General features: G+C 43.2%; 5 protein-coding genes across 5 annotated transcripts; 2 read left to right on the forward strand and 3 right to left on the reverse strand.

Annotated features, from left to right (window-relative positions):
- Positions 1–7: 7 nt before the first annotated feature.
- aspdh (aspartate dehydrogenase domain containing) lies at positions 8–2676 on the reverse strand. Its single transcript, XM_040189968.2, has 8 exons — positions 2093–2676; positions 1869–1948; positions 1620–1764; positions 1412–1496; positions 928–1077; positions 568–791; positions 350–489; positions 8–189 (listed from the first exon to the last, which is right to left on the reverse strand). Exons 2-8 carry the CDS (start codon positions 1921–1923, stop codon positions 152–154), a joined length of 837 nt encoding a protein of 278 aa, XP_040045902.2. The 5' UTR covers positions 1924–1948; positions 2093–2676; the 3' UTR covers positions 8–151.
- Positions 2677–2841: 165 nt separating this feature from the next.
- tmem86b (transmembrane protein 86B) lies at positions 2842–4990 on the forward strand. Its single transcript, XM_040189969.2, has 3 exons — positions 2842–2976; positions 3129–3372; positions 4213–4990. The coding sequence occupies exons 1-3, from the start codon at positions 2926–2928 to the stop codon at positions 4674–4676; spliced, it is 759 nt and encodes a 252-aa protein (XP_040045903.1). The 5' UTR covers positions 2842–2925; the 3' UTR covers positions 4677–4990.
- hspbp1 (HSPA (heat shock 70kDa) binding protein, cytoplasmic cochaperone 1) lies at positions 4840–8833 on the reverse strand. Its single transcript, XM_040189967.2, has 8 exons — positions 8286–8833; positions 8017–8147; positions 7407–7614; positions 7033–7257; positions 6654–6809; positions 5906–6002; positions 5689–5800; positions 4840–5479 (listed from the first exon to the last, which is right to left on the reverse strand). The coding sequence occupies exons 2-8, from the start codon at positions 8134–8136 to the stop codon at positions 5399–5401; spliced, it is 999 nt and encodes a 332-aa protein (XP_040045901.1). The 5' UTR covers positions 8137–8147; positions 8286–8833; the 3' UTR covers positions 4840–5398.
- A 316-nt stretch (positions 8834–9149) lies between these two features.
- Positions 9150–12642, forward strand: tufm (Tu translation elongation factor, mitochondrial). Its single transcript, XM_040191409.2, has 10 exons — positions 9150–9279; positions 9981–10027; positions 10111–10249; positions 10385–10551; positions 10654–10923; positions 11055–11187; positions 11356–11460; positions 11611–11762; positions 11908–12027; positions 12205–12642. Exons 1-10 carry the CDS (start codon positions 9243–9245, stop codon positions 12370–12372), a joined length of 1338 nt encoding a protein of 445 aa, XP_040047343.2. The 5' UTR covers positions 9150–9242; the 3' UTR covers positions 12373–12642.
- A 3083-nt stretch (positions 12643–15725) lies between these two features.
- Positions 15726–20683, reverse strand: kcnj12b (potassium inwardly rectifying channel subfamily J member 12b). The gene is made up of 2 exons (XM_040191410.2): positions 20083–20683; positions 15726–17942 (listed from the first exon to the last, which is right to left on the reverse strand). Exon 2 carries the CDS (start codon positions 17796–17798, stop codon positions 16539–16541), a length of 1260 nt encoding a protein of 419 aa, XP_040047344.1. The 5' UTR covers positions 17799–17942; positions 20083–20683; the 3' UTR covers positions 15726–16538.
- Between the last annotated feature and the right edge of the window lie 2248 nt (positions 20684–22931).

Consider the following 22931-nt stretch of genomic DNA (forward strand, 5'->3'; position numbering starts at 1 on the left):
CTTTCTCTTTTGTTCTTTGCATGCAGTTTATTGTAACAAACATATTCAAGGTTTTCAAGTAACGTAATGATCCAGTGACACCATCCGCACTGATTGAACTGGATCTTATTGATTCGTGGTAGTAGTGAATCCTGCAGAGTTCTCATCTGTTTCAGCACAAGTAAACTCGGCCCCCGTGACCTTTGCAAACTAAAAAAAAGAAAAATTACAAAGGGTCACAGCAGAATTACTAGCATTTGACTTATTTGCATTTCATACTCATAATTGAACATTGTATGACACACTAAATCATTGCCCTCATGACTGGGTATTTTTCGATTGGGTCCTTCCACTCTCGTAAAGGACTCACCTAGTAAACTATTCCAGAAGGAGTTGTATGTTGCACTGCCGGTTACAGCTCCGAGTTTGGCTGGATTCCTCCTCACTGTGTGTACTGAAAAGCCATTTGGCCCAGTCACCTCCACCTCCACCACGTGATAGTCCCTTAACCTGTGGCGTGGAGAGGATGTGATTTAAACAGAAACGAAAAGGCTGCATGCACTCGACCTGCTTCTTAGTAGGACTCACGCTGTGTCGGACACGATCTCTCCCTGAACACCAGCAAAGCCGAGTGTTCCTGCTGCAACCGCCGCCGCTGCCATGGTGTTGACGTTGTTCGGAGCGAGCGGGCACAACTCCGCCACCGAGCCTCTGAATAAAACACGCCGGCCCTCTTGCTCCGTCCAATCAGAGAGGACGTCTCCAGTCAGCCGGAAGCAGGAAGGATGCTTGGACATTCTTATGAACAGAGCCTGAAAACAAGTCAAGAAAAACAGTTTAACACCAACATTAACACTTTCATTCATTCTCATTCTTTCATTCTTAAACCGCGTGAAGATGGGCCACCGCGTGCCTTTTCACACCTGCACCTCCCTGGTGTTATTGTACCTTCAAGGCTCCACTGTCATTCAGCCTCTGGATGTCCTGGCCTCCCCACAATGCGCCACTGGGGACGTAGAGTGTCCTGCTGTGCTGCCGAGCCGCCCGATGCAGCTTCTGGTTCAGATCAGGATCAGAAAGGGCAGAAGGAGAGCCCACCTGAGGGATGTGATAATTCTGTGATTAACGTTAAAAACTGCTGAAACTTTGTGTCCGCTCATGTGTTCTCCTTTTATGTAATTACATAGTTAGTTACATGAACATGCAATCCCTAAAATACAAAGTACCCAAAAGATTGCAATAACTTAAAGAACCGAAACACGGGATGCAAAGAAGAAGAAGCCATTTTTATTGCCAGGTATTATTTTACACATACAGGAAATTGTTCTCTGCATTTTACCCATCCCACACAATCGACAATCTCTCTATATAACATTAAATAATAATAATACTAACATTAAATATTTCCTGCACCAACAGAGGAGAAGCTTACCAGGAAATGAGACCGAGACAGGAAGTGAAGGCCAAATTCCTTCACTATGTGAGGATGGCACACCTCTACAATCACATCACATCGCCTGTGAAAAACATAGTTTTGCATAAAGGTTTTATAAAACTTCTTCATGCATGTTTTCTATGGCAGCACAGAGATCATATACAACACTAATGTATATTTATATCATGTGATTTTTTTTTTGTACCTGTCTGCAAACGATGATAGGTCCAAAAGTATGAGTTCATCGGGAACAAAACCTTTCAGCTTGTCAGGATTTCTGTTCCAAACAAAAGCCAACGTAAGACCGAGAGCATCTCCATCTTTAAGGATCCTCTCGACCAGGTATTGCCCTGAAGCAAACACACACACACACACACACACACGTTATGAACATACTTAAACAAAAGACCTTGGTATGTCAGACAGTGTGTTTGAAGTACGGGAGGGTTCAGACCTAAATGCCCGTAGCCTACAACTCCAATCCTTTGAGAGAACGAGCTGGTATCCATGTGATTTACTGACCGAGGAGATGTCCTGGGAAAAGAACATAAAACTTATAAAGACTTGAACGTAAACCAACACACACACATATATATACATGTGGTATCTACAGCAGATACGGTCAAAAGCATTGCTTCTATGCCCTATTGTTACCAGTACAACACCTGCTCTCCTCACCTGATAATCCCAAACCCGAGCAGAGCTTTGTTTCTCCCGAGAGCTGGACCGTGACTTCAGGACTCGAGGGAAAGCACAGTGCAAAGTCTGACTCAGAGAGGCCAGAGTTAATCATTGCTATTTCATCAAGCCGTGAAATGTGTCAAATGCTGAGCTCCTCCTTTATCAACTTCATCATCATCTTTAAACTTCAAATCCAGATGCATTCAGAATTTCTTATACTCTTGCAATTGTTTGCTTAAGATTTCCCACCTAAAACCTTTCATATAGCACATTTGTTGAAATATTTTTTAATTTAAATAAAATTGAGTGGTGTTGGAGTTTAAGTTGCTCACCTTGACACACATCAGTGAACCTTTTATCTTTGATTTTGCATCACCCAAAGTTTAGAGATAAGCACAATTTTCCCAAAGGAAGTCGCTTTCTGGCCATTTCCTCACTATTGATTTGTCTTTACCAACGATCAACCCGTTCACCAGTTAGAAATCAACCTCTATCGTGAGTTTTCCACAAGTTCAACTTTGGTCCTCGTGAGTTAATGACAGCAATAAATTCCAGCTGAAAAGGTGAAAGGTCAGACATTTGTCCAGTAGAACTCCAAGCGGGGAGAACATTGATTATCAGAGAGCAATTAGACAGCAAAGATCAGTCCACAGTTCACTGCCATGAAATGACAACAGACTGAGAGACGTGGCAGAGATTCCAGACGGAAGGGAACAAGACGAGAACTTCTGAGGATTATATGTGGCGACGGGATTGCAAAGGCCGACGAAAGTAGAAGGTGTCGAGAAGACAAGACAAGTTCACACCTCGACAGTGCTGACTCTGAGAAGATGGACATCCTTGAGACAGATGCCTTCGACAGGCGGCAGAGGAGAAACATGGTATGTGAAAATAATTTACTTATAAGTGGCCAACAGTTGTTTAACATACAAACACTTTCTCCATGTGGAAAAGATGAAATTCATAATAAGTCTAATTCAAGTTGTTACTGGTTTCCCCGTTTCTATCTGCCCCCCCACCTCCCCTCTATCAGTCCTGTGCTCTCCTCCTTTCTCTCTTGCCCTTCTTTTTGTCCGCAGCTCTGTTCTTCTACCTGTGGACACCTGACTCATCTGCATCCATCATGTCTGCAGGTGTCAAATCAGCACCGGTCCTCCTATTGGCTGCAGCAGTGCTGAGCTGGAATGGCGGTCAGAGTGTCCTCGGTGTGGTGGGAGGATTGATATTCTCTGCTGTTGGTGACTGCTGCTTAGTGTGGCCTGATCTTTTTCTGCCTGGTAAGAGTTTGCACAAGAGTTTGTCTCATCTCTGGCTATCAGACCGACAGTGGAAACGCCTCTCGGTGCATGGGGCAATAATTCCGGGGTCCAGAGTTTCAGTTGAGAAACAACACGATCGACTGGATTGCATAACAAGAAGTAAATGTACAAAATCAATATGAAGCTAAATCAGGTGATGGCGTTTGAGCCAATGCTTTCCGCGTCTTCTGCTCTCCACTGAGTGATTACTTAGATTCAACCAAAGCCCGCTAAAGCTTGATAGATCATCATGAGTCTGCAGAAAAACCAAAGTGTCTAGAACACTTGAAACAATGCGTGCAAAGTGTTACCATACTACTATACATATACCAGAAAATATTTTGTGTGTTAAATGCAGTATATAGACAATACCCTGATGGCTACTACATCCTGGGACATTTTGCAGTATGTATGCCAGATAGCGTTTGACCCACAATCCTCAGCGCAGCAGACATATGAGCAAGAGGGTCAACGTTCAAGGTGCGTTGCTATGACGAAGTAGTATGTGCCAATTGAATGCACGCCTCATGCAGCAGTATGTACTTTGTAAATGTACTAAAAACAAAACGTATGCAATTTGGGATGCTGCTTTTGTCCAGTTTCCAGCAGATTTCAAATGTGAATACAGATTGTTATTATGAAGATTAGAGATGAGAGGCACAAATTGAGGCATTTTAAATTTATCTTGCGGGGTTTCTTTATAATTAGAGACCAGATTTGCATGGCCTTTTTAGGGTAATAGCCAGCAAAGATTTGCATATTGCAAATACTTGACCTACCTGCTATGTTTGTCCTTAACATCTCACCCATGCGTTTCAGGAATGGCTGCATTCGGCGTGGCTCACCTGCTGTACTCATTCACCTTCCTCTCCAGTCGCTATTCGGCATATTCCTCCTCCTCCTCCTCTTCCATCTGGATTCGTTCTCTGTATCTGATCCTGTTCATGATTGGAGGTGGTTTCTACATCTACATGTATCCGTTTCTGCAGAAGGCGCCAGACTCGGGTGTACTGCTTCCAGCTGTCGGGGTGTACATTGCCTTGATTGTTCTGATGGGGTCATTAGCCATCAGAACCCGCAACATGGCAACGCTGTTAGGAAGTCTGGTCTTCATGGTGTCTGACCTGTCACTGGCTCTGCAAGTTTTCAAAGTGGTCGCACCGATGGAGCATGGTCACGTCGTTGTCATGGTAACATATTATTTGGCACAGCTGCTGATCGCCGTGGGCGATGTTAATGCAGCCAACAGCAATGACGACATTGCAAAATGGAAGCGGTCCTAAACTAGCCTCTTTTAGAATATTACGTTTTTTGATCAACCCGATAAAAGTGATAGATCCTATAAATCGGTTGCGTCTTGGTGTTTCCAAAATAATATTACAAATACTCACATTTTGAAAATCAACAGTCTACAAACAAAACTAAATTAAACCAAATAGTCTGTGATTTGTGCCAAAATATTTCAATTTTGCATGACATCAATGTTTATGGGTTGGTTGTGCATGTGGTGGTAATGTATTCAACATGTGGGCTGGCTATAATATGTATACAAATATACCTATTTGTTGTGTTTATAATAAATATGGTGTAAAATAAAGGATGAACATCATTCTTTCCTGATATAAGATACAAGTCAACAAAAATTAAATCACAATATTTGACCTCAAGCCTTCAGAAAAACCTGATTTACAACAATTAAAGATAATTTTCACATGTAACATTGGACTGGAGCTATTAATAGTTCAATTAGGAAACATTACATACCAATGATGGAGATTATTTTGGGAGAGTATTTGGTCTGATATTGTGAAGAACAAAACTGGACTAAAATGACATCTGGCTTGAAAGGTATTCTAGACTCTACAGGTCTACACAGCGAAATCCAGTTCCTGCATGCAGAATATGGACAGCATCGTTCTTAACAGTCAAAACATCCATGACCAGATCACGAATGTTCCATTACATGTTTGCACGCTGAAACAACACAGGTGAGGTTAATAAGACGTCAGCGATCCATCCCATTGTCGTCCAACTGTTGCCCGTGGAAACAGAGAAGCCTCATTCGCTCACAGAAGTCCAGTTCTTCCTGTTGGAAACAAAAGTGTGGCTTTAAATGAAGTTTTCTGGAGAAGGCCTAAACGTAAACCTAGACTATTGAACATTTAAAAACTAGAATTAAAAGTGTGACATCATGCAATAGCATTTTTTTTTTAACATAAGAAAACCAAATTTGAGTTTTTAATTCCAAAAATACTTGAACCGGGTTTCTGCATCAGATTCAAGGACGGGACATACCTGACTCTCTTCTTTTCCTTGTAGCTCTCCTGACCGCTGTCTGAGTAACTCCTTCAGACCCAGAGCAGGATTCCTGCAGTCCTTGAGACCCTGTGGACAGTCCTCCACCAGACTAGCCAGATATCAGAAAGAAAGAAAAAGAGTGCAATTATCAATGTGAACCATGAATTGATGTCACTTGTTTGAGAAATAAAAAAGGGTCGACAGTGTTTCTTACCAGCAGAGGGCGCCGAGCACATGTTCATGGAGAGGCGAGTGTGGTGTGCGCAAAATAGATACCAGCTGCTGTACCATACCCATGGAGACAGCTGGGTCTGCAGGGCCGAGCAAACAGATAAAACATTAAAGACACAAAGTGAAACTATACAGGCTACATAGAGCAAAGAGAAGAAGAACATCACTCACTCAATGATGATTGAGCTTTTAAAGATGCCCCTTAACACAATTTAAGAAATGCAAAAACATAAGGAAAGCAATGTTTAAGTAGAGCCTGATGGCTTAAACATGAAAGAATGATTCTGGTCATTTCCACACAGTGAGTCACAGCTAATTGAAAACTGGTATTGGTGAAGGAGAGTTCCACAATGCCCTAATTTAACAGCCAAATAATATTAACTAACTAGAAACAGATGTGTTGTGACTCAACATAATGGAGTATATTATATTAACTATTTAGATTTTGGTTATTTTTATTAAACCTTTATTTAACCAAGAATGCCTTGTCGTTTTAAAAAATCTCCTATAAAGTGGTTAACAATGAAAGGCTAGAGGTCCCCTCCTTACTAAAGTTCAATATAAAGTTATTTTCTTATATTTACCTTTTTATAGTAATTAATCTCAGACTGAAATTAAAGTACTGTGATATTACAAGATGTGTGAATAAAAGGTTTTTACAACAAAACAAAAAAAGATCCAGAGTTTTATGTAAGAGGACTGTCCAGTTTTTATGCATCTCTCATTTGTACCTTTCTGTTCTGGATGTGACGTCAACAGGTTGACCAGAAGGAACGCCGACTTGGTCCTGAGCTTCTCGATGTCAGATTGCATGGCTCGCATCAGCACAGAGACTCCATCGTGGGACAAGAACGCCTGGAGTACTGCCTCCTGCTCCCGAATCAGACCTAGAGTCACAACCAGATACGGTCACGTCTCTGTTCTGAGGTGAACAGTATTCTGAACACAAAGCAACACGAATGCAGGAAGCATTACGATCCAGGCCAAATGCTCAACGCTCTCTCCGTGCCGTCAGAAAATCCATTAGCACTTTTGATAAAAATGCAAGTAAACACTATTAAGCAATGTGTGCTGTAGTTAACTTTTGCAGCTCTGTCTTAAGATACTCACACGACACAGCATAGAGGGCTTTTACTCGGACGGTGGGGTCTGGGTCTGAGTCCGTCAGCTGCAGTAGCTTTGGCAGCGCCCCGATGGTAAACAGGTGGACCTGCACCTCCGGCATGTTCTGAGCAGAGGAAGCGATGAGCTGGGCAGCACGCCACCTCAGGCCGCTTTGAGCGTGACACAGATACTGGGAGGTACACAGTTGCAGTCCACCAAGAGTCATTAGATCTGTGAGGTAGAGGAACATGGGTACACACTTAGGATGGAGCCAACAAATATAATTGACGTTCATCACCTCCATGTAGCTATTGGCTCTAGGTCCATTCTAACCTCCAAGTGCTAGGAAGAAAAAATATATAATACTAATTATTACAAACCTCTCGCATTGTCCAGGTTCTCACACAACTCAGACAGAATCTCAAAGGCTGTTTCTCGATCATCTCCATCCTTCTCATCCTCTCCTTCTCCCGCCGTTTCACTCGTCCCCACCTGGCTTAAGACGGCCAAGCACTGCTTTATCTTCTCCACTTCATCCATCTGCCCTTTGGAGACTTCTGCTAGAGCGTTTTTCAGCCACAATTTCCTCTGCAACAAAGAAAGTGTGCAAGTCAAGTAATGTTCATTGATTACGGTTAATGGAAGGTTGTCTTCGTTCATACAACAAAAAATTGGTCCAAAAGTCAAAGTTGTTCTTCTCAACATTGGAGATTTGAAAAATATAAAAATCTTAAAATGCTAGGAAGGGGAAAACAGTGAATTTATGCCGTTTAATGTAAAAATGAGTGATCACAATCAATAAACTAAAAGATGTCCACGGACTGACTCATGGATCTAATACTTTTCAGCTGTGCTTGTATCACAAACATGTTTCTAGTATTTGTTTACTAAATACACGCTTCCTACGGTCCCCAGTGGTTTACGTTAGCTCAGGTGAGCAAGGCGCCCTGAAGCCCCCGGATCCCTCCCAACATCCAGCACACCCCTCACCTCCTCTGACATCGGCTCGACGGGCTCATGTCCCTCTGCGGCGGATCCAGCATCCACCGCCAGCCGCAGGACGCCCTGGAGGTTCGGCGGATATCTCCTTGTCTGTTTGTCTTCTGCCATGATGGGCACCGCTGAGATGAAAACGAGGCATAATAATAATAATGATAATCAGCGGGAAATGCGTTATTTAAAATGTTAATAACTAACGTTAGCGAACACACAAAAACAACGGTGTCTCATCACAAAACGTGGGTCTTAACACCACTTACCTTAACACGAGTCCTATAATTGGTGTGGAATCGATGGGCAAGCTCGCTGTGTCTTTTAAAAGTATGTGAACTCCCCTTTAGACAAAGTACGCGAATGTGCTAGAACATTCAAGCTAGCGTTGATCCAGTAGAACTCACGAGTGGTAAGGAGGCCGCCATGATGTACCGTAAACATTGAGCTAAACTCGCAAGCAAAATGTTTTTACCATACTCTTTCCTTACTGGTAAGTAGTTTCAGTCTTAGATGTTCTATGCTGATTTAAGTCGACACAAAATACAATATAGAAAAGAATGTACAGTATTACAATCAAGGCACTCAAAAGGCACAACAGCATTTCCCTCATACTATCGTGTTTACGGTAAATCCCTGACATACACACGCGCAAGTGAGTTCAGAGAGTTTCAGTGAAAGAGAGAGAACTACCTTCCTCGAACGGACAGTCAATTACAAAATAGCCGTTTTTAAAATCCGCCTCACCGCTATCTTTAATCAATTGAACGCAGTTCAAGGTCACGGGGGGCTGAAGCGGATCCCAGCTTCCCAGTAGTACCCACCCTGGACTGGGTACCAGTCTATCATAGGGCAATACTAAAATATGTTAATATGTGATAAATAAGAAAAATATGCATAAAACATACACATTAAGCGAGTTGGCGGTTTGGAGAACGTAACAACTTAACATGAACTACTCCGGTCTGATTCATTTAAAGTATCCTAAAATTAACAATTTGGTATTTTTTTTACTATTATTTAAGTTTAACTGTAACATTTTTACGCTGCGTGTATTGTTATCATTAGTAGTGGTGGTCATCCTATCTACATAACATTTCCCTCTATTGAAATAAAAAAAGTGCGTTTTTGGTCTGTCGCGTGCAGGAACGTGGTACGACCGCCTCGTAGCTGTACCGGTACTCTCTTGAAGTTCCACTTGTCTTTGGTTTGCCTAACCATCCAAGATGGCGGCGCTTCTGGGACTGCGCGCATGTTTCTCCGGTAAAATGCTTTAATATCTCTTAGTCACCAACTCCAAATGCATATTTGTGTGTTCATAACACCCGAGTCGTTCTTCCCACAATACAAACTGCGGTTTACCTTTGTGTAAACATTATCAATCTTGAAAAATTACCTGGAACTGTTTCTTCCTTGCGCACTGCAAGGTCACGTTACCAATGAGTTTTAGCAAACCTCAAAGCTAGTCTAGGAAGAGGAGTGTCCAATTATGATTAAAACTTAATTCGCTTTCTATAGTGTGATTAAGTACAGAAGCTGACTGTTTAAATAACTAGTAGATGTTTATTTGGAGGAGAATGGCTCCTGTTGAGTTTCCTGGTATTAAGGGTCTGCTAGCTTAACGGCAAGTGCTGCAGTGCTTCGTTTAGCCCATTGAAGGTCTTCTTATTAAGCATATGCAACTTAATAGTATGTGAATATTTGTTTGCAAACATAATGGAAACTCTTATTTACACTTAACGTTACTTTGAATTGGCAACGACAAATAGTTAAAAACCGTCGGTCTATTTGAGTGGCAGTGGGACATTGTTGCAGTGAAACTGAAATGGAAAATAATACTGAAATGCCTGTCATTCAGTGGGGGAATTAAAGGATATTATAAGATACTGCTGGATGATCCTGTCTAACACTCAATTAATCACTTAATTTTCACTATTCTCACTTTTTTGATTCCCTCCTCTCAGCCCTTCAGCTGTCTTCGCCGAGCCTCCTGCACAGCTCCTTCAAATTGGTGAGTGTTCCCACAAACGTCAATGAACTGACTGCTGACCATCAGATTTCGCTGCTGCATCGTTGCCTGTCTGTTCCGTGTAGTGCGCCTTGCCCCTGAGTCGGCGGACCTTTGCTGCAGAGGCCAAGAAGACGTACAGCAGGGAAAAACCCCACGTCAACATCGGAACAATTGGTCACGTCGATCACGGCAAGACGACCCTGACTGCGGCCATCACAAAAGGTGACAACGCCGACGTACCAGCTTCATTTGATCTGGAGACCTTAATGGCCCCAGTTTGATCTGCGGTAAAAAGTCCAGGCTGCATTTCTCCGGTGTCAGAATTGTGACCTTGAGGTTTTTTTTTGGGTCCTTCAGTGCTGGCTGAGGCTGGTGGTGCCAACTTTAAAAAGTATGAAGACATTGACAATGCCCCCGAGGAGAAGGCTAGAGGGATCACCATCAACGCCTCTCATGTAGAATACACCACAGCCAACAGACATTATGCTCACACGGACTGTCCAGGTCATGCTGACTACGTCAAGGTAATCTGCTTCACCTCCACCAAGCACCTGCATCCAACCTAAGGATCCAACTTTATTAAAAATCCTTATTTCTGTTCTGAATTGCATATTTCCTTCTCTTAGAACATGATAACAGGCACAGCCCAGATGGACGGCTGCATCCTTGTGGTGGCGGCCACCGACGGCCAGATGCCTCAGACGCGAGAGCATCTCCTGTTGGCGAGGCAGATTGGCATCGAGCACGTCGTGGTTTTCATCAACAAGGCCGACGCCGTTGAGGATAAGGAGATGGTGGAGCTGGTGGAGATCGAGATCCGCGAGCTGCTTACAGAGTTTGGCTACGATGGCGAGAACACGCCTGTTGTGGTGGGCTCAGCCCTCTGTGCCCTGGAGGTAAAGGGGAACGCTGCGTTGATCTCAACTAGGGTTGAATGAACTTTTAGTTTACGGCCTGTCGGTAAATTCTGAATCTTCGATGCAATCAGTGTGCAAACCGATTCCATTTTTCTTTTGCTTCTTCTCAGAACAGAGAACCTGAACTAGGCGTAAATGCAGTGATGAATCTGCTGGAGGTTGTGGATTCTTACATTCCTCTCCCCAAACGAGAGCTCGAAAAACCGTTTCTTCTGCCCATTGAAGGGGTGTATTCAATCCCAGGTATGAAGAGACGACGAGGAATGCAGCCTGCACATTTTTAATGTATACACTGAACTTTTAGGGCAACAATTCAGGGTGATTATTGTTGGTATGTAAATTAAAGCCTCTCAAAAGGAGTCAGATGGTGGAAATGCTTTTAATTGGGATGTTATCATTTGTGTCCTTCAGGCAGAGGTACTGTGGTGACCGGCACCATGGAGAGGGGAATCATCAAGAAAGGAGACGAGTGTGAGTTTGTGGGCCACAATCGCAGCTTCAAGTCAGTGGTTACAGGTGAGTGAAAAGAAAAAGCAACACTTGTCTGCCTGCACGGCACGTTGTACATCGATAAAGAAAAAAAGACGATGAGGGTCTTTTTAAAAAAAATTGTGTTTGTGTATATTTACAAAAATTATACTTTGCTGTTGGTCCTCCTTTGCTCAGGTATTGAGATGTTCCACAAGTCTCTGGACCGGGCTGAAGCTGGAGACAACCTGGGTGCTCTGGTCCGAGGGCTGAAGAGAGAGGACTTAAGGAGAGGGATGGTGTTGTGCAAACCCGGATCCATCAAGCCACACCAGAACATCAAGGCACAGGTCTGGGAGCTCAACGTTGCAGCTGTTATTGGCTAGTTTTAAAGTATCAGCTGTGTTTAAAAAAAAAAAATTATGCATACCTATATAGTTATCCAGTAAACTAAACTGTGATGGTGTGGACGTGCTTGTGCTTCCTTTATTACAGGTGTATGTTCTGAGTAAGGAGGAGGGCGGTAGACACAAACCTTTTGTCACCAACTTCATGCCCGTCATGTTCTCTCTAACCTGGGACATGGCCTGTGGAGTCACTCTGCCCAAGGACAAGGTCTGTGTGTTTCAACCTGTCAATAAAATAGATGCTGTAGTTCCCAAGATTTGATCCAACACACAGCAGGTCACCGAGGTCGTGCTTGTTCAGAACCTTGTGGTCTTGATGTGTCGCGTTGAGTCACTCGAACAATGAAGAACAGAAACCTAAATTGTTGCTCTCTTCTCTGTGCAGGAAATGGTGATGCCTGGCGAGGACACGGCCTTGATGCTCACGCTTCGCCAGCCGATGGTGGTGGAGAAAGGCCAGAGGTTCACCCTGAGAGACGGAAACAAGACCATCGGCACCGGCCTGGTCACAGAACTCCTGGCGAATACCGATGACCAGTTCAACTGGGGCTGAAGAGAAACTCTGTTAGAAAACTGGGGAGGGGGGGAGAGGGAGAGGGGGGGTTAGGGAGGAAGGGTGTGTGGTTGTCTGTGTCTGGTCAAATAATTATTGAAATATTCAAATCAAGAACATAAACCCTTGCACAAACCTCAAACAGGGAAGGACTGAAAGGAATTTGTGGCTCTGTTGTGCAGGTTCACCCAACCAAAATACATGTTTAGCTCTGTCTTTATGTTAAAATGCCAGACTGTCCATTTATGTAATAAAATGTATTTAATAAGATAATGGCTCTTTTATTCTTGTGATAAACTTTTGCTAGCAATATCAATTTTTAGATAAAATGAAAAAAACATTTCTTTTTTTCAGTCGGGAAACGCACAGGTATTTTTGAATAAGGCAATGGCTCAGTTATAGTCAAATGTGACATTTAGCCAGCACAACCTGGATCAAGGCAGGCAAATTTAATTAAGTCACTACTAATTTGATTATTTACATTATTTTCCTACTCTGGCAAATCCAAATGTGCGTGTTAAAGTATTGAAGGATGTGCACATTACTGCCTGTTACAAGATTAATATGCCACATGAGGGCAGCAAATTTGCCCAAATATTTGCCAAATTGTTGTCCTTGTTTCCTCAGCACGGCGTCCTTTGAGGTGGTTTGACAGTCTTGCTCTCCTTTGATACATAATGGAAGATTGAGAATTAATTTACAAGAATGTTTAGGATTTACTCAAAGAGTGTACTATGCATTCTACAAATGATGAAATATCCAATCATATTTTTATATTATAATTTATCTACTATAACAAGCAATGAAATTCAATGATACAATTAAGAAATAAGTACTATAAGTACTAAATACGGTTAAACAATAAAATCTACTATGTTCACCAAAGCTAAATGAGAACTAGCACATATCTTTGTTAGATGGAGACGAGCATGGCTGACATCTTAATAAGTCTCAATACTTTTGGAAGGTTTTGGGTCCTTCAGCGCATCATTTTAGTGTGATAATGCATTCGAACGATGTTGTTTGTATGCGCTAAACATTCGGTGTCCTCTGCTGGCTGGTTCTGTGTCTGCTATTTGAGTCGGTACCTCCTGTAATCCAATCAGCCTGTTGCTGTAATCAAATACTGTCTGCCTGCAGCAGTGCAGGTTGGAGCTGTTAGTAGCACTGAGTGATGTCCTCAGCTGGACGATGAATTTCTCCTCACGCTAAATATGTTCCACGAACAGACAGCGAACTCTAGTAAACCTGATGCTCTGTGATATTCTTGTTTTAACTGTTTCTCTAAAATACCTTTGATTCACTAAATGTGATTAAAGCCAGCGGTCAGTGAAGCACATGTTGTTTGCATGCTGCTCACGTGTTGTTTGCATGCTGTTCACGTGTTGTTCACATGCTGTTCACGTGTTGTTTGCATGCTGTTCACATGTGTTTTACATGCTGTTCACATGTTGTTTGCATGCTCTTTGTGTTGGTCATAACAACCTCACAACACAGACGCACCAAAGGCCATTAGAAACGTCAGCAACATCATTAGTTGTACTGCAGAATAATAGAGCCCTTCCGAGCGATGTTATTATGAATGTCAAATTAGATTACTAATAAATATAATCATCGCTCTGCTGTTGTAGCGGATTAAGTTAAAACTATTTTTATGTCGCAATTAGGGACAAGGACTATATATCGGTGGTTATAGAAGTATGTTGAAGAAATGAAAGTACTCAAGTACAAAAAACCTCATTATTGAACATAAGTACACGCAATACTTGAGAATATTCAATAGTATTTTCACCACTACAACATACATTTTAATCTGTGTAATGATTTCATACTTATTACTCATAAAATCTCCCTTAGTCAGAGTCAGACTAGATACTGTGTTTACACACATTAATGTATGTTTCATATATTATTTTGTGTACAAACATTGTACATTGAGAAAACCTTCTCTGCAGGTTTTTGTGCATTAATACGTCTCCTATTTTTCCAAGCATTTTCCCACGGCCTCCTTTGTGCAGCTTCGCATGGGACAGTTACATCTGTTTCCATCAATCTTCCGTTCACAAGTTCACTTCTATAACATTTGAGCTGCCCACAGCCCTCAGAAGACTAACACAACGCTGTCATAGCTATCTGATTTGGCTGTGAATGGAAGGGGAAACTGTGATATAATATTGCAGAGGTGCTCGGACGGGTTTCAATTTCCCAACTCAAAGACTGACTAAAAAGTCTTTACATTTCTGTGTGTAGGAGCGGAAATCTTCCTGAAAGAAAATAATGAATAAGGCAAATAGCACCCAAAACATCCAATTGACATTTTTCAGCTGATCGTGACAATAATAACTACAATAGAGTATGACTGTATTGGAAGAATAGCCATGGTGTATTTCAACTTACTTTGGGTACTTTTCTTTCTTTTTTTTGGGTGGGGTTACAAAAAATAAAGGAACAATATCATTCCGGTCTATAACGTCTGTAGTTAAGGAGAGGACACGCAGCTGTTGCATCATGTTACTTTTTCCACCCTCCACCTCTGACAGCTGAGGGAAACCGGCAAAGAATAGAAGTGATGCAATTACGGCCAAATTTGCCTTTCAACAACCCACTCTGCACGTTGCAAGACTGACCCCTCCACTCCTTCTTCATCCTGCAACACTGCCGAGTGGGTGGGAAGCGTCCCAGGCGGTTCTCAGTGCTCCTACCTCAACGCAGCGCATCTCAAAGGATACAACCTTCATTCGGCATTTCAGTTAGTGATTAGGTTTTTTTAAATCAACAACTGATTTTTATATTCTGCTACACAAACCCACACTGATTTTGGACAATTTAGCTTTAGTTAGTGTGTGTGTGTGTGTGTGTGTGTGTGTGTGTGTTTGTTTGTTTGTTTCGGCGGGCTTGTTTGCTCTTTTCCAATATTCAAGGTTACACAGGGAGGCAATCAAGCAGCCAAGTTTTGTCTGTATGCAAAGACATGCCTGATTGGTTGCATAAGAGGGAAATAAAAAACCTCTGACCCACACCTGATACTGTGCCACCAAATCACAGGCATAAATTACAATCCATTCCTCTCTGTGGGTTTATAAAATAGCTCCCTGCTTCACTCCCTGTTGCACTTATTCGTTCTGACACGACAACAAGTGCTTTCAGCAGATGCGTGTGGTAAAACAATCCTCGCCCTTTGTGTCCTCCTGCCATTAAATAAACAGAAAACTGACAATATTTGTTATTGTGGTAATCAAGAGGGTTTTTTTGTCCGTCGATATTGGTTTCAAACCCTTTGAGGAGAAAACAAAGTGCAATTCAGAGTGATAAGATTGCTCTGTATGCATTGAGTAGAAGACAAGAAGAAGAGGTTTGATTCAGTAGTTTAATTTTCAGTCCATCAAGCAAAGAGAATAGTTCCAGTTTCTTGCTTTGATCAAAAAATGTATGATTAACACTGTTTAAAAAATGTATCTATCATTACCAATTGTCTGTACAGGCACAAGCATTATAAAACCTAAAATAATCATAATTTATTAACAGTAGCACTCACAAATGTTATTCTGTCTGACTAAACTGTCACCTGGTTAAAGTGGCAGTAGAAGTCAAATCTGTTTTCTGGAACAAGCTTATTTAGGACAAGTCAGGAACGAAAGAGACTTACTTACTTACTTCTGGCGGAAAGAGCACAACTGGACGTTGTACGTTTTTACAGAGTATATCACATAGGCAATAGGCTGTAGGTGGAAGGTTGTTACTGTTCATATAAGTTACATCATTCAGAGGAAAACCCTAAAAAGCCAAATCTGCATAGTGTCAATGTCAGCCTACACTTAGTTGGAAATGGTACATTTAAGGACCTCGAACCGCACCTGCAGATAGTCTCACCGGAAGATTTCCCAACATGTCCTTACAGAACTATGCTATTATCATGCCCTTTACGACCAGGATCGTCTGCACCTTGAAACGGTTTTGCATCTGACAACCGTCAATAATCATCCCAGGGAAGCAAGTGGTAATCCAATGGGAAATGTTATGAGTTCCCTCCCTGATTGCCTGTTGGAGATCAGTACTACTGTGTCTCCACCTTCACGGGTATCCTCATGTCAGCAGCGTGACCGTCATAGGGCTCTTTTTACCCGCCTCCATTGCTTTTCATCTAAAAGCGAACAAAAACCAGCGAGTCAAATCTTTGATTCTCTACGAGAGGACTTCAGTTCATTCACTAGCTCTGATGAGTACTTCCTGTTCTCCTCCTTCGGCACGACTCCCTCCTCCTCCTCATCCCTGCTGGTGAAGGCCAGCTCGTTCTCGTAGCAGAAAGAGTTGGCGCTAGGTGTCGGGAATTTTCTCTCCTCCATGTCTTTAGCACTACATCTGGGGGTGGACGGCACTTCAAATGTTTTGTGAAAGTAGGCGTAGTCTATCCGGTACTGGCTCTTCTCCTCAAAGATGACGGGCTCAAAGCGGTGACCCCAAAGGATCTCTGAGGGCAGGTAAGAGCTGCGCGCCTGCGTGGTCATGGCCGTGGCCTCCACCAAACCTTCGAGTATGATGACTATCTCGAAGTCCGATGTCGTCAGATCCTGTTTACTGATGCCAAACAGCGGGCTTTCTTCATCAATCTCGTGTATGACAGTGAGGGGCGCCACCAGAAACAGGCGATCCGTGCCTTTGTCATAACCTACGTTCATGTCGAGCTGATCCAAGGGGATGTATTCGCCCTCCTCCGTGTATCGGGGCTTGACCAGCTGGGCTCGCACGTGAGCTTCCACGATGTGGCTCTTCCTCAGGTTAGCAACCCTGAACATGAGGCACAGCTTCCCATCACGCAGGGCGATGACCGCGTTGTGGCTGAACAGGAGAGTCTCTGCGCGCTTTTTGGGCCTGGCCATCTTGGCCATGATGGCACCAATCATGAAGGCGTCAATGATGCAGCCCATGATGGACTGGAAGACGACCATGAAGACGGCGGACGGGCATTCCTCTGTCACGCAACGGGCCCCGTACCCGATGGTGGTCTGGGTCTCAACGGAGAACAGGAACGCTGCCACGAAGGTGTTGACCTGCGTGACGCAAGGAACGAAACTGTCCCCCTCTTCGCGTTTTTCCATGTCGCCGTGCAGGAGGCCGATGACCCAGAACGCCAGGCCGAACGTCAGCCAGGAGACCACAAACACCAGGCTAAACAGCAGGAACATGTACCGCCAGCGGACGTCCACGCACGTTGTGAAAATGTCCGATATGTACCGCTGTGACTTCTCATCCATGTTTGAGAAGTGGATGTTGCATTGGCCGCCCTTGCTGACGAACCGGCTGTGGTACTTGCGTCTGGTGTTAATCTTTCCATTGCCAAAGCTGCCCACGGCAGGCATGGTACTCGGCCTTAGGCCTTCTTCTTCACAGGACACAAAGCTTTTGTGGTGGGCCCTTCCCACACTCATGCCTCAGTGGGGCACGGCCAGAGGGGCTTCACACTGTCAGCGCGGCTCGGACACAGGCGCACCGGGAGGAAGGGGACAATTCCCGGCCAAAACGATGGTCGGTGCCAACTGGAAATGAGACGTGAGACACGGACAAGTAGTTCCCTGTAAAGGGGGAACAGGTGACATGTTAGTCATCATCTTTTATCTGCCCACAATGTGACTGTGGCCAGTGTTTGGATATCACCTGAAAAAGTGGAAAACGAAAGCATTTTCCTCCGTTTGAGCAGTAAATGTACTTAATCATAAAGTAACGTTTGCAGTAGTGCATTAGCAATGTGTTGCTCACATCACTCGTTGAATACGCTGGACGAAGCCAGCAGACACGATGAACATGGCCACTCAATTTCCCAGTAATCAGCTCCAATGTGAAATAAAACTTACGTAATATTACACATTTTCTATTTCTTTGTTACAGATCTTTATGACTACGTATGATCACTGATTGCTTTAAACAGAACCAGGCTCCTCTGAGTGGTACCTCACTGTCAAATCAAACTGTTTCAGGCTTCTAATAATAGCTGCTGCTAGCCAGAGCTTGTTTCAGTCTTACTAATTGTTTTCACTGTTGATCTGGTAACCACCATTTAGATTAATAGATTAATGATAAATGTCATTGATGATGAATCAATTTTCTCTGTTTTAAAGACGTTTTTGCCAAACATGGAAATGATACAGTCAAACATAGATTTTCAAATACGGTCACATTTTATTTGTAATGTTTCCTTCCAGACCTTTGGTTTTTCCGTCCTCTCTTTGCCCCCCCGCTACATTAGAAATACCCTGGTGTATACAATACATGTTTTTCTGATCAACAAGGTACAGAAATAGCCGGCTAATCCAATGCCCTGCCATTTTATCTGACGTATATTCTCTTTCCTCCAGCTGGCACAACTATTAGAGGCACTGGAGCGCTGTGGTGAGGCTCAGCCATTCCCCTGTGACGCTGAACCGGAAAATAATATGGACTGAAAAAGACGTGGCAGAAAATTAAATATCCTAAAAGAGGATATTTGTATTTGTATCTCACATACAAATTGTTTGATGCTGGGAATTCATATGAAAACGCTTTAGATAAATGGAAAAATATTTTTAAAAAGGGAAGCGTCATCCTGATCAGTCCTAACAAATCAAATTTGTAACATATGATTTCCAGAAAATTGTGTGCCATTAATTTTTTTAAACCTGTATTTATTGTACAGGAACCAGTATTATACAATACATTTGATCAAATTCATTCTGATTCACCCTGTTTAAGACATAAACATTACACCAAGCAAAAGTTTAACAGGCTCTTTTCTGTAATATATTGTTATTTATTTTATGTTCTAAATATATTTGACTGTTTCAGTCCAGATAAGTAACCTTTATGAACAACAGAGTCCGTAGCAGTGGCTCTGTGAGGCTGTAACACTAAACATTTACCTATTAAAATGCTTGCAATGTTCAGCAGGTACTCTGTTTACCCCGTTCTCTGCTTCCGTTTAGCATGTTAGCATGCTAATATTTGCTAATTAGTGTAAACGCTCTCTCGTGTAATTGACCATATTTCAAGGCGTGAAATAAGACACGTTTGGACCATCACGCAGGCGACCGCAGGGGCCGAAAACACGACTACAATCAGCGCTGAAAACGTTGGGGTTGACGATGATTGTTTTTTGTTTTGTCACTTGAAGAAGATTAAGAAGAAATTAAATATGAAACGATAAACCTCTGTGCTGTAAGAGTGTGTAGTTACAAAGCTTCTGGGATTTGTGGGGTTAATAAAACGTCCAAATGGGGTCACAAAGTCTGCTGTGCAGGTGTCCCCAACATGGATACTCGATAGCTATAGATAGATAGCGGAGTAACACCCTGAACATACAGCAGGTATGCAGAAGTTAAAGTTTAAACACTCAGCCATAATTGTTAAAGTCGTTGTTAATTACAGACTCCGGGGTGAAGACCGGTAAAAAAAAAAGCTCTCTCATTTTGTGTGGATTGGAGTGCGGCTGATGGTGTGTGTGAGGGTTTTACTGAGCAGTCTCTGTTTTTCAATGCTCTGGTTGCTAAGAGGCAAATGTTATTAATATCTAATATTGTGTGCGCTTCACACTCTGCCTGCTGGGCTGTGAACTCAATGCCGGAGCAGAGATGAGTCGACTGTAATATCTATTTGAACGAAGGGAGACGGCCCACATGTCCCTCAGTTAAAGAACGTTGACTAAAGTACCCGATTAAAAATCCCGAATCGCAAGCAGCTTACCGTGTGTGCGAGGTGTTTGAATAATTGTTGATTTCCGACTTGTCCTTTTCTTCTAGATAATCCAGTGTTTCAGCCAAACTGCTGCACGTTTCTTCCTTTTTTTCCCACTCTCCTTGTTTGTCACGGGTAGAACCACTCTATCCTCTTGAGGCAGAAAAGTAAATAGCCCAGAAGTACCATCATGTCTGTGCCTCCTGATCTCAACGCGTCTCTTTCTCCACTCAAGAACCAGAGCATTACAGTCACTCCGATAGTCGAGTCCACCAAAGTTACAGCTCAGTTGATATCCAAGAAATGACCCAATCACACAGCCGAAGCACCGAAGTCATAACTCTGACCTTCAAAATGGCACAACGACTTGATCCCAGCTAACCCAAATTGAGTTGAGAAATTGAAAGGGCTCACGTTAAACCTGTACTGACGGTCCCGTCCAATCAAAAATCAATCCTTCATGTCTTATTTCGGAGTGATGGACAGTCGTCAGTCTCACACTCGCTTGGTATGTCTTGCTGTGTGATCTCGTTCTGATGCAGATCCCACTCGGTATCCCACATCCAGTGAACTATTGCTCACTGCTCAGCTCTCGTCCTCCCCCTCCCCTCCTCGGTGTCACTGTAGATACTTGGCATTTGGAAACTACATGCTCTTCCCCGGCTGTGTGCGGCGCCAGTGCTGGTCAGCAATGTTGAAAGTACTGACTGATGTTTACGAGGGCCGAGGAAGGAACAGAACATGTACGTATGTAATGATTAGCATTGCTTTTGATGGGTGTATAAGGTGGTGTTTCTGTAGGAGCCTCTCTTTCTGTTAAAAAAAAAAAAAAAAGATGATATTTGTTTTATAACTATAATCCAACTCGTCACAGAGTGGGTGGTGTGGTCTCTATTTGACTCATTCAGAAAGCAAAGCAGCTCCTGACAAATAAGCCGGCCCGTGTAGGCAGTTCTTTGCTGAACATCACTCATGTGTTTTATGTGTGTGTGTGCGTGCGTGTGTGTGCGTGCTTGCATGAAGCAGGAAATAGTTAATGACCGTATCACAGGGCTAATGAAAACTTGTGTCCTTATTACAGTTGTAAAACAAGACTGCTAGTCAGCGACACAGACAAACCTGACGCTACACAAGTCAGGGGATCATCAACGTCATTGGGGTTCATCATCTGGACACCATGAATATTGCTCCAAATATTGTGGGATTTCATCCATTAGTTGAAATTCCCTGGGGTAAAAAACGCAAATGTGAACCTCATGGCGGAGTTTCAGGTAAAGTGACGAGAAACTAAAACTAATTTCTACCACAGAATAATAGAACTCGGTGAGCAAGCCACAAGGCACCTCGTCGCTGGTTTTAACAACCCACCGACACGCTGCTCCGGCCGGGACTTTGTAATCACTTCACAGGCCAGAAACAGCCCCAGTAGTTCCAGTGCCGGCCGGCACAGATTCACTGCGGGGCATCGCGGGGGGAAGAGAGGGTGTGTGGGTGACACGTCAACATGGCGCCCACGGAGGTGGCGGGTAAATGGGTTATGCGTTCGGATATGACGGACAGACCAGACTGGGATGTGGAGTGCGCTATAGGGACAGACCTCGTACGCAGCGAGTTATATAAAGGCCGCCTCACTGCGGCGCCACAAAGTGGGCCAAGCTCCACCGCACTCCGCTGGACTCCCGCTGCAGTTTGATAACCTTTCAGATGATAAGCACAAACCCCTCTGATTCTGACACAGCGTTAAGTCACGTTGTGGTAGTTCCTGTTGGGTACAGACGACACGGGATGTTCCCTCATAGCTCAGACTGACACGAGCAGAACTGGTCCTGATGGAGGATTCTCCAGACCGGCCTGATCTACACCCGGCCTCGTCAGGTTAAAGCGCTCTAACCTTTAATAACCTCAGGGTGAACGGGAGGAAAGGGAATTTATTTTTCCTCACATAACATAAAGCTTTCATGGAGAAAAGTTATGAAAAGTTGTAAAACGTGGGCATCATTGTTTGGGGTTTTCAAAATATTGGTCTGATTGAAAGATGTTAGAAATATTTGTCACTTATGTATTTTCCACCAACAGAACTTTGCTTTTAGTGTCTTATACATTCTTCTTACAGCACATACAGGAGTCGGTCACAAAGTGCTCCGGCAAATATCAATCCGCCTCATCGCTCTTCGTTGCCAAAAGTCTGTCTCTGCCAAATGTATATTTGTCTGAGGTGAACCAACGGAGGATCCATCCATTGTCATGGAAACACTGATAAAAATTGAGTTGCATGTAGGTCACACGCCTCTGGACCTGATTTCGTAACGCCAAATCAAGTTGGGGAAAAACAAGTCCGTGCAGCTCTTTCACTCTTCACACCAATTTTAAAGCGCAGGCCAGCATCACCTGTGAGAGGAAAAAGAAGAGCGCCGCAGTGTAAATGAAGCTGAAGTGCATCATTGGGGAAGCTGTGCTGGCGGATCAGAGCCGCCTCTGTGCTGCTGGTAGTAATTGATCTCTGCATGAATAAATAGGGCACTTATTTTTACACGCTGAGCAGGTGCACCTGTGTACTGGTGTTTCTACGTCAGCCGCTGATCAGTTGCGAGGACCGGCCGTGTTTGTGGGGCAACTCGAGTCCGAACAAACCCTGCAGGTGCGCACACACACACACACACACACACACACACACAGGAGAACAAAATACATAGATGGCAGAACATTAGAATACAGCCACAACACTGTTCATGAATATGTTTGCCAAAGGTTTTTTTGCCAAAAGATTATTTTCAGAATGTATCAGTTATTAGAATAGTTTTCCAATTAATTAATTGCTGATTGACTCTTCAATTAATTAACTAAAATCTATCAACCGT

Source organism: Gasterosteus aculeatus, chromosome 11, assembly GCF_964276395.1.
Source record: "Gasterosteus aculeatus chromosome 11, fGasAcu3.hap1.1, whole genome shotgun sequence".
Lineage (NCBI taxonomy): Eukaryota > Metazoa > Chordata > Actinopteri > Perciformes > Gasterosteidae > Gasterosteus > Gasterosteus aculeatus.

Coding starts and splice junctions, on each gene's coding strand:
- aspdh (XM_040189968.2), bottom strand. CDS start 1,923: ATGGATACCAGCTCGTTCTCTCAAAGGATTGGAGTTGTAGGCTACGGG. Junction 792..927: donor ATGACAGTGGAGCCTTGAAG/GTACAATAACAC, acceptor ACTTGTTTTCAG/GCTCTGTTCATAAGAATGTC. Junction 490..567: donor GAGATCGTGTCCGACACAGC/GTGAGTCCTACT, acceptor TCCACGCCACAG/GTTAAGGGACTATCACGTGG.
- tmem86b (XM_040189969.2), top strand. CDS start 2,926: ATGGACATCCTTGAGACAGATGCCTTCGACAGGCGGCAGAGGAGAAAC. Junction 2,977..3,128: donor GGCGGCAGAGGAGAAACATG/GTATGTGAAAAT, acceptor CCCCTCTATCAG/TCCTGTGCTCTCCTCCTTTC. Junction 3,373..4,212: donor GCCTGATCTTTTTCTGCCTG/GTAAGAGTTTGC, acceptor CATGCGTTTCAG/GAATGGCTGCATTCGGCGTG.
- hspbp1 (XM_040189967.2), bottom strand. CDS start 8,136: ATGGCAGAAGACAAACAGACAAGGAGATATCCGCCGAACCTCCAGGGC. Junction 7,258..7,406: donor GAACCTGGACAATGCGAGAG/GTTTGTAATAAT, acceptor TCTACCTCACAG/ATCTAATGACTCTTGGTGGA. Junction 6,810..7,032: donor AGCCCTCTATGCTGTGTCGT/GTGAGTATCTTA, acceptor TTGTGACTCTAG/GTCTGATTCGGGAGCAGGAG.
- tufm (XM_040191409.2), top strand. CDS start 9,243: ATGGCGGCGCTTCTGGGACTGCGCGCATGTTTCTCCG. Junction 10,028..10,110: donor TGCACAGCTCCTTCAAATTG/GTGAGTGTTCCC, acceptor TGTTCCGTGTAG/TGCGCCTTGCCCCTGAGTCG. Junction 11,763..11,907: donor ACCAGAACATCAAGGCACAG/GTCTGGGAGCTC, acceptor CCTTTATTACAG/GTGTATGTTCTGAGTAAGGA.
- kcnj12b (XM_040191410.2), bottom strand. CDS start 17,798: ATGAGTGTGGGAAGGGCCCACCACAAAAGCTTTGTGTCCTGTGAAGAA.